A 10,311-nucleotide genomic window follows, 5' to 3' on the forward strand; every position below is an offset into this window, starting at 1 on the left:
TCCTCAAAATCAAATGAGGACAAAGAAGGGAAGATCCAAGTCAAGATCTAGACCCAGCAAAGTTGAATGTGCCTTTTGTCGAGAAAAGAGACACTGGAAGAAAGACTGTCCGAAGTTGAAGATTAAGGCCAAACATAACAAGGGAAAGGCTATTATGGATTCAAATGTAGCTGATTGTGATGATTCAAACTTCTTATAAGTTACAACAGAGCCATCAACATCATCAAACATATGGTTGATGGACTCGGCTGTAGCTATCATATGTGTCCCAACAGGGACTGGTTCGTGGATTTTCAAGAAGGAGAATATGGAGTCATCCACACAGCGGATAACAACCCTCTTACCTCATATGGCATTGGTTCAATACGATTAAGAAACCATGATGGAATGATCAGAACATTAACGGATGTTCGATATGTACCGAATTTGAAGAAGAATCTCATCTTTGTGGGAACCCTAGAATCAAAAGAGTTCAAAATCATTGCAGAAAATGGAGTGATGAGAGTATGCTCCGGTGCACTAGTGGTAATGAAGGTCAATCGGAAGAACAATAACATGTACCGTTATCTCGGTAGTATAGTTATTGGGACAGCGACAGTAACATCCAGTAACGAAAAAGAGGCAGAAGCAACCAGGCTATGACACATGTGTTTGGGACATGCTGGAGGTAAATCCTTGAAAACTTTATTAGATCAAGGATTGTTAAAAGGAGTAAAGGCTTGCAACTTGGAGTTTTGCGAGCATAGTGTGAAAGGGAAACATACAAGGGTTAAATTTGGTACAACATCCATAATACTAAAGGGATTTTGGATTATGTACACTTTGATGTTTGGGGTCCTTCCAAAACATCTTCATTGGGTGGGAAGCACTATTTTGTAACCTTTGTTGATGATTTTTTTTCGAAGAGTGTGGGTGTATATAATAAAGAGAAAAGATGAAGTGTTGAGAATTTTTCTCAAATGAAAAATGATGGTGGAGAATCAAACAGGCAAGAGGATCAAGTGTATTCGCACAGACAATGAAGGTGAATACAAAAATGATCATTTTAATAAGGTCTTTGAAAATGATGGCATCGTCCGACACTTCACTGTCAGACATACACCACAATAGAATGGAGTGGCAGAACATATGAACCGGACCTTGCTGGAGAAGGTACGGTGTATGTTGTCCAATGCTGACTTAGGCAAAATTTTTGGGCTGAGGCAGTTACATATGCATGCCACCTCATTAATCATCTACCATCTCCTGCTATTTATGGCAAAACACCATTTGAAAAATGGTATGGAAAGCCTGCTATAGATTATGACTCTTTGCACGTATTTAGTTCAACTGCATATTATCATGTGACAGAGTCAAAATTGGATCCAAGGGCAAAGAAGGCTATTTTTATGGGGATTACTTCTGGTGTCAAAGGATATCGCTTATGGTGTCCTATGACAAAGAAAATAATATTCAGCAGGGATGTTACCTTTGATGAATCTGCTATGATAAATAAGGTAACAGAAGATACAAAACAAAATGAGGGTGCTTCTAAGCAAGTGGAGTTTGAGGGAAAATTTATTTTTCCTACACAAGAAGCAGAGGAGGAAGCATATGAAGATTATCCTCTGGAAGAAGAGCTAGTAGAGAGGGAGATTCCAACTCAGGAACCTCAACAACAACTTGAATCAATAGCAACCAGCAGGCCAAAAAGGACAATAACAAAACCTGTTCATCTTATAGAGACGGTTGCTTGTGCTGCCTCAATTGTAGCTAATGATGTTCCTACCACTTATAAAGACGCAGTCCAAAGTTTAGAAGAAGATAAATGGAGGATTGCCATGAATGATGAAATACAGTCCCTTCATCAGAATCATACATGGAGATTGGCCAATCTCCCGAAGGGAAAGAAAGCAATTGGGTGCAAATGGGTATTTGCAAAGAAAGAAGGATTTCCTAACCAAGAAGATGTTCGCTACAAAGCAAGATTGGTGGCCAAAGGATATGCTCAAAAGGAGGGAATTGATTACAATGAAGTATTTTCTCCAGTTGTAAAACATTCCTCCATTAGAATTATGTTGGCTTTGGTAGCACAATTGGATTTGGAACTAGTTCAGATGGATGTAAAAACTGCGTTTTTACATGGAAACTTGGAGGAGGAAATCTACATGACTCAGCCAGAAGGATTCAAAGTTGCTGGAAAAGAAAATATGGTGTGCAAACTTGAAAAATCATTGTACGGATTGAAACAATCTTCTAGACAATGGTACAAGCGATTTGACGAGTTTATGTTGCGGCAAGGGTACAAGAGAAGCAAATACGATCATTGTGTGTATTTGCGCAAGCTTAAAGATGGTTCCTTTGTATATCTTCTCCTATATGTTGATGATATGTCGATAACTTCCAAGAATTCAGAAGAAATTGATAAGTTGAATATTCAACTGAAGAAGGAGTTCGAGATGAAGGATTTGGGTGAGGCAAACAAAATTCTTGGTATGAAGATAATAAGAGATATACGTTCAAAGAAACTATGTTTATCTCAGAAAGAATATTTGAAGAGAGTACTACAGCACTTTAGCATAGATGAGAAGATTAAGCCAGTTAGTACTCTACTTGCTCCCCATTTCAAGCTAAGTACTACTATGTCGCCAAAAGATGAAGCTGAACGAGAGTATATGTCAAAGGTACCATACACAAATGTTGTTGGTAGCTTAATATATGCAATGGTCTGTACGAGACCTAATATTTCACAAGATGTTGGAGTTATTAGCAGATATATGCATAATCCAGGAAAGGAGCATTGGCAAGCTGTGAAGTGGATTCTACGGTATATTCATAATACTGTAGATGTTGGGTTAGTTTTTGAGCAGGAATGCAATCAGTCTATAGTTGGATATTGTGACTCAGATTTTGCGGGTGATCTGGACAAACGAAGATAACTACTGGTTATGTGTTTACTTTTGCAAAGGCACCAGTTAGTTGGAAGTCTACTTTGCAGTCAACAGTTGCTTTGTCTACAACACAGGCAGAGTACATGGCTATTACAGAGGCTGTGAAAGAGCCAATTTGGCTTCAGGAGTTGCTAAAAGAGCTTGGTATTGGATAAAAAAGTATCACAATTTTTTGTGATAGTCAAAGTGCTATTCAATTGGCAAAGAACCAAGTTTATCATGCAAGGACGAAACACATTGATGTTCGATATCATTTCATACGAGAAATCATAGAAGAAGGTGGAGTCATGGTGAAGAAAATTCATACTACAGAGAATCCTGCTAATATGCTGACAAAAGTGGTGACTGCGGTCAAATTTCAACATTGTTTGGCTTTGATCAACATTGTTGAACACTGAAGATTGAAGATGAAGACACAACCAAAATTTGTTATTGAGAGAAAATTGAAGATGTGGAATTTTGCCAAGGTGGAGATTTGTTGAATTTGGCAAATCCCACATCGGTGGTTTAGCCATTTGGTAGGAAATTTTTCCCTATAAAAGGAGGCCTAATGTTTAGGATTTAGACACACCTCTCATTTGCCTTCTTATCTTCTTAAGACATTTGTATCTTCTCTCTTTAGTATTATTTCACTTGTATTTTTGGAGTGAAATAAAATATTGGTTGCGTCCGAGAAAGTAGGCAAAATTGGCCGAACCTCGTAAATTCTGGTGTTCCTTTTATTGTTGTTTTATTGTCTTATTTATTATTTGGTGGCTGTCATAATTTTTGGTATAGTAGTTGTGACTCATACACACTATATACATTTGGCTTCCGCAACAGGACCGCCACCCCAAAGGAGTGTAATGTAGGCAACTTACCCTAGTGACAGCACTCACCTTCATAGGTCTCAAAATATGAATTTCTGTAATACATAGCACACAAGAACATAATTACATACAGCTAATTAATAGGATAACAAAAATCAAGAGACTTCACTATAACATATTAGGCCTTTACCCACACTGAAACGTGTGGCCTAAACTGTCAAAAAATGTGGCCTTTGATCAAATGTCGCACTACGCTTTCCAGAGAGTGGAATGTAATGTAAGATTAGAAATTATCAACCAGATATTCCTGCAACAAGAGACCTAGATGATCTGGATTGGCGATCGATAAGTAACAAGACTCTAGCAGCTTTCCTTTGGAGATGTCCATCTTCATAAATTCTACCTCCTGTTAAACGCGCAAGATGTAGTCGAGCAGTTGGCCCGTAGAGATCAACCATTTCCCTTGACATAAATACTTTTTCCAGCAGCCCTAAAGCTTCACCTTTCAAAGATTCTGATCCCCAGTTTAGAACTTCTATTGTTGGTGAAATCGCATCCTCCTTGTGCAGCACATAGGCTCCTCTATGAGGAGACTCTTCTCGAACCAAAGTAGAGAGCGTTTGAATTGCCTCATAGGACGTGGCGTGTATCTTTTCTTTTAAAAGTTTAACCAGATCAGGCAATGCATTTGCCTCTAACAGACAAAATGTTTTGCTCACACTACAGGCACCCCCGTGTGCAGGACAGATAGGAGCACGTGCTCGGCCAATACAGAAACAAGAAGCTTTCTTGGATCCGACACTGAGTTCATGACTTCGCATTGATAGATCAGTTAAGAGTGCTGCTGCTCTTGCTTCTGCTGTTATTGAATTAGCTTTGAGAATATTTACAAGTACAGGATATGTTCCAAGTTCAACCACATTACGTTGAGACTCGAGGTTTGTTGGATCTGTGAACCTGAAGAGGGCACTGAGAGCATTTTCCTTAGCTTCCATTGTTCCGGTTTTTAAGATGTTAACAATGGCTTTCAGTCCACCTAATTCAATGAGTTTCTCTCTGAGTGAAGTTTCTGATTTCGGAAGGTTGGCCAGTAAACCGGCTGCAGCCATCTGCACATCACCTTTGTTATCATTCTCAAGAAAACCAACTAAAGCCTCAAGCCTTCTTGGCTTAAGAAGATACTCAACGACCCCCTCTGGCTCGTGCTGTGAGAAAAGGAAAAGAAGATTTATTGCTGTTTCTCTTATTTCCTGGTTCAAATCATCGAGAAGGGGAAGGACCACTGAAACACCACCGGCAGAGAGAACTGCTGACTTGACAAGTCCAGCTTCAGATTGACAGATTCCTAATAGTGCACGCAAAGCATGCCTACGAACAATGTCTGAGGATGTGAGATTCTGTTGAAAAGCGAGCAAGTATGCGATTACAGGCTCTAGTACAAGCTGGTTTCCAGTTTCATCAATCAAGAACTTAACTCCATCACCATTGCCAGAAAGATTAGCAAGAACTTCACAGCACTTAGCGATAATAACTGAACGTACATGAGATGAAATCATTAGCTTTAAAATGATAGGAACACCTCCAGCCTCAGCTATAAGTATCTTATTGCCATAAAAACTTGATAGTTTCACAAGTGCAGATAATGACAGTTCTTTTGATTCAATATTTCCAGATGCCATCTCAAGCAGAGGAGGGATCACCCCTTTTTCCCCAAGGAGCTTCATATCTTCATCCCCGAGTTCCAATCCAAGAGTTGCTCTAACAATTGACATTCTTGAAGATGCTGATCCTGAAAATAATTGAATGTTGTAACTAAACTAAAACTCAAACAAGCAAATACATGTCCTGCAATTGGACACCGATCAACATCAAAATACATCTTTATTTTTGTATGAGTGAAGGAACATAGTTACAACTATGTGCTTGAAAGGGATCAGATCAGTGCATGACACTTGGAATAATATTTCCTCAATTCAACTTCTCTACTATTAGGAAAAATCTTGAGCTCTTATACCCATGCCTTTTGTCTTAGGGAGATAAAAGAATAAATCTCGAGCTCTTTTCCATGTTTTTGCTCTTAGCATAAGTGTTTGTGTTTTAAGAGCTAACATCCAGAAAGAAGCTAGGATTCTATCAATTTTCTAGAGTCATCAAATTGAATCGCTGTGAGAGTTTTCCAACTCATACAGTAAGCACAAGTTTATACGTTAGGTACGATATGTTAGGAAAATTCTCTCACTGTTTATATATTTCAGTCAGTGTCTTTTACTTTTTACCGTTTGCTAGGATATTTCATATATGATTAGAAGACCGAAACCTCCTTAAAGAATTTATCATGAAAAAAAAAAATAGAAGAACCAAAGCAATCAAGTGGGGGTAACTCCAAGAAAACTCAAGTGGGGGTAACTCCAAGAAAACTAACGCCGCATGTATATACATAGGCCGATGCAATAATTCAATAGAGAAGAATAGGTCGATGTATTAAGATGACTATTTATATGCATGTGCTGATGTAACATATAAGAGTGTTGCAGCTATGCTTACCATGATGCAACCTATCAATAAGTGGTCCATACCATCCCTCTCGAGCAGCCTTAACAATGTTCTCTTCTTCCTCATCACAAAGCTTAGCCAAGATTTCTTCTACTTTCTCAGCTAATGGCCCAGCCTGACTTTTGAGAAAAGAGACGAGAAGCAAGATTGCATTGGACTGCTGAGAAAGCATCTGGCAATAAGCCAAGTTCCAACCAGGCCGATCTTGTAGAACCTCATATATCAGCTCAATTGCAGCGCCTGAAATGGTTGAGTCTGTTCCGTAGCATGTCACAACATTCTCAAGCCCCTGGTTCTCAACGAATACATCCTGTATATTATATGAAAAACAATTTGATTAGGAATAAAGTGAATTAGGACTTTGCATGGGTAAAACTTGTACGCATTTTTGCTCATATGCCCTGATCCACATGATAAGCAAAATATTATCCCACCCCCTCGCGTCCTACTCTTGACTTCGTGATGTACTATTCTCGAAAACAACTAAGCATGAAAAGGAAGACCAAGCATACTGTAGGAACAACTAGCAACAACCAGACCATACCACAAGTCCAACTCGTATAAACTAATTAATAGTTTTAGAGTGGAAACAGTAAAATGAGAAAATAATGAAATTACCTATTTTTCAGTTTTTCAGATAAACACTAGGTCCTGCAGAAAAGTGAAAGCCCATAGTTTGCTAGGTGAAAGCAGAACTAATGCTTAACTAAATTCAGGAATTAGCTGTTTCGGACAACAACAACATACCCAATGTAATTCTCACCCCTACCTTGTGCAGGTAGAGAGGCTGTTTTCGATAGACCCTCGGCAAATTAGCAATTTCAGAATTCAGAGTCTATTCTAATTACTTTAACATTTGTTTGTGTAATATTTAAACAAATCTTTCACTCACCTTGTTTCTAGCATGCCCTTCTACAGCTTCCTTCAATGAAACCATCGCTTTATCTTGCAGATATCCTTTATGCAAGCTGCCAAGCTTAGAGATGACAATTTTGGTGAGTCCCCCGATTGTCACCCATTCTTTATTTATTGAGTTTTCTTTCATAAGTTCTTGCATTTGCACAAGAGACTCCTCAATTAATGCATCCACTTCAGAAAGCAATTTCCCCTTGCAAGCCCTGATTTTGATGCAATAGTTGAGCTCTTTCCACTCCTCGATTAACTGTCTCAATTGGAGGTTCGGCCTGAACGATAAATCCTGCAGTTCTTCACCTGTTTCGGGATCAGTTTTCTCCCCTGAATCGAACCAGGCTTGGAGAGACGCTCGTTCACAGGCAGTACCCGTGCATAGGCTTACAGGATCTACCATTATAGTTCCAGTTATACAACAAAATAAAGCTTTAAATGGCTGAATATATTCTTCTTTAGGGTCATATCCTTCTATAATGCTAACTCTCTGGAAGTACTGGCTTCTGACTTCCTCATAATCTCGTGCAGCATCGGCTCGAGAGAGCAGCTCAATAACTTGATTCAGAAATAAGACTTCAGCTCTCTCTTTCCGGTAAGCAGCTTCTTCTTTCTCTTTCTTGAAATTATCTAGCTCTTTCGTTATCTCTGCAGGCTCCACTGGTACGCCAGCAGCCCTTGCTATTTCGTTGAGAATATTGTTAGCAAATTCCTGATCGTGTATCTGATCGGATAGACCTTGGTTTAACTTGTTAACAATTTGGAGACACGACTGAGAAGCCTCAAAGTTAGCTCTTTGCATCTCATTCTGCAGCCTATTTACCTCTTCTGAAATCCCCGACAAGACTTCAATGTTGACAAGGGATAGTGCGGCTAAAGATTTTCCAATGTCCCTCGTAACATCCTGTACCTCCTTGACAATGTTCCTACACTTGACTAGCAAGTAAAAACGGGCTCGGTTTTTGTATTTTTCGACCAAGTCATTAGCCTTCTTTAAATCAGCTTCAAGGGATTCTAAAGCTTGCCTTGCAGCAGGCGAATCGTTTAACTTTTGTAACTGCAATTCTTTCAAGACAGGCTCAATGTCCAAAAGGTAATTTCCCAGAACCTTAAAACTCTCCTTCTCAAATAATACATCGTTCGCAGCTAGAGCTGTTTTCATTACTTGACTGCTAATCACAGCTAAAATAGTCCCAATTGGAACCAACTCCGCCATCACAATAAAAGTATCAAATTGAAATGACACTTGTTCTCCTGACTTGATCACTAAATCTGTAAAAGCTATGCAAGTTCTTTTGTGTTCAATATATTGTCTCTACTCCAACAATCTATTCACTATTTCGGATTTCGACAAATCTTGGAAGAAAGAGTTCTATATATGCTCAGCCTCAGCTTTCCCTGATGAGATGAAAAAATGAGATTCAACATAAACCATCAAAGAAGTCTGGAGGTGAATCTAAATATTCCTCATGAAATTTACGGGACTTGCATATAAGAAAAAAAGAGTTGTCTCCGTGTGACCTATAGGTAGAAGGGGACCCAAGATTTGAAAGTCACGGGTGCACTTTTTGATTCAACCAAAATATGCTTTGTATATAGGGTGTCCACTACTACTATATCACTATTTTCTAAAGACATATGCGTGTATAGATAAAATATTTGCCGAACTTTACGGGTGCCGGATGACCCCTCTACCTATCGCATAGGTCTGCTTCTGCCTATAGGTCACGGGTTCGAACCGTAGAATTGGTCACTAATGCTAGCATTAGGGTAGGCTGCCTATATCACACCCCCTTGGGATGTGGCCCTTCCCTGGACCCTGCATAAACGCGAGATGCTTTGTGCACCGGGCAACCCCTTTTTTTCATATAAGAAAGAAGAGGAAGGAAGCCCAAAAATAATCCAAATGTGTCTAAAATTCCACTTCTCCTGGAAAACAAAATTAATTATTCTTCAAGAATTGCTAAGAAATGCAAATTATACACTGATGATAATTAACAAATTTTCTAAGGTAATTCAGCAAAACTGTAACATTTCTGTATGTAAAAGAAAAAGGATAGTAGCACTTTTCTGAAAACTGCATCACTACTAAAGTTCAATAACAACAACAACATACCCAGCGTAATTCTATAAGTGGGGTCTGGGAAGGGTAGTGATTACGCAGACCTTACCACTACTTGTGAAGGTAGAGAGAGGCTCTTTCCGATAGACCTTGGCTCAATATCACTGCTAAAGCTCATTCCTAAAAATAGGATTTTCAAGAATCTTGTACTCAATCAAGTAAATACAAAAATCACACACAATAATCTCTTCTAATTGTAGAAATGAAGTGAGAGGAAATGCACCTTATTTAATGAATAAAAGCAAGAATGAAGAATCCCACAGCTGATTAAGGTATGAGCTTCACCAAAAACTTATAACTTGACTATAAAAAGATTTTGCAAATGAATTTATTCAAAGATTCAGTGCCAAAAAAAGGGGTAAGAAATGGAGAACTGCCATTTGTCTGCTACCTGCCTTGTCTGCTACTTCAAGCTTTAAGGAAATTCTTATGATCAACAGAACTGCCATTTGTTCAGAAAAGACTCTTTATTTTAAGTGATAGAAAGACCCATTGACTCATGCAAGTCAATGGATACCAAGAAAAAGTTGCACACCAAATTTTCTTCTTCTGATTTTCTTGGAAAAAGCATGCCATAATATATTGACAGTTTAATATGACTACCTCTAGTTACCTTCATTGAAATTGTTCTCTTTTCTTTGCCTCCCCCCCCCGGCCCCCACTCCCACCCGCCCACCCCCCAAAAAAACACACATACCCCCAAATAATGACCTTTTGTAAATTTAGAAACAATTTTTTGCAGGTTCCACTTTTATTCTTCCAAAGTGTGTCAGCATAGCTTTGGATTTTTCAAGAGTTAACCGCAACCATGAGTTCTTCTCATTATCCCATACAATTTTAGTATTCACAAATTATGATTTCTGAAACTTCAAATATAAATTTTTGAAGATAAATTTAGACTTTTGAACATAAATTTGGTTGAAACTTGAAAAAAAGAATTTTTGATGATGTTTTAAAAAATAGTTTTTGAAAGTTGAAGTTGTGTTTGGCT

At 38.5% G+C, this 10,311-nt stretch overlaps 1 protein-coding gene across 5 annotated transcripts; it reads right to left on the reverse strand.

Moving 5' to 3' along the window:
• Positions 1 to 3,813: 3,813 nt before the first annotated feature.
• Positions 3,814 to 9,954, reverse strand: LOC104228779 (U-box domain-containing protein 24-like). Of its 5 annotated transcripts, XM_009781313.2 has the most exons (5): positions 9,544 to 9,558; positions 9,370 to 9,440; positions 7,185 to 8,596; positions 6,284 to 6,602; positions 3,814 to 5,528 (listed from the first exon to the last, which is right to left on the reverse strand). In XM_009781313.2, the coding sequence occupies exons 3-5, from the start codon at positions 8,412 to 8,414 to the stop codon at positions 4,033 to 4,035; spliced, it is 3,045 nt and encodes a 1,014-aa protein (XP_009779615.1). In that variant the 5' UTR covers positions 8,415 to 8,596; positions 9,370 to 9,440; positions 9,544 to 9,558; the 3' UTR covers positions 3,814 to 4,032. The 5 variants fall into 5 exon arrangements, with proteins under 5 accessions (XP_009779615.1, XP_009779619.1, XP_009779617.1 ...); XM_009781317.2 differs by lacking the exons at positions 9,370 to 9,440; positions 9,544 to 9,558 and adding an exon at positions 9,716 to 9,954; XM_009781315.2 differs by lacking the exons at positions 9,370 to 9,440; positions 9,544 to 9,558 and adding an exon at positions 9,712 to 9,954.
• Positions 9,955 to 10,311: the final 357 nt, after the last annotated feature.

The sequence above is a fragment of the Nicotiana sylvestris genome, chromosome 1 (assembly GCF_000393655.2).
Source record: "Nicotiana sylvestris chromosome 1, ASM39365v2, whole genome shotgun sequence".
Taxonomy (NCBI): Eukaryota; Viridiplantae; Streptophyta; class Magnoliopsida; order Solanales; family Solanaceae; genus Nicotiana; species Nicotiana sylvestris.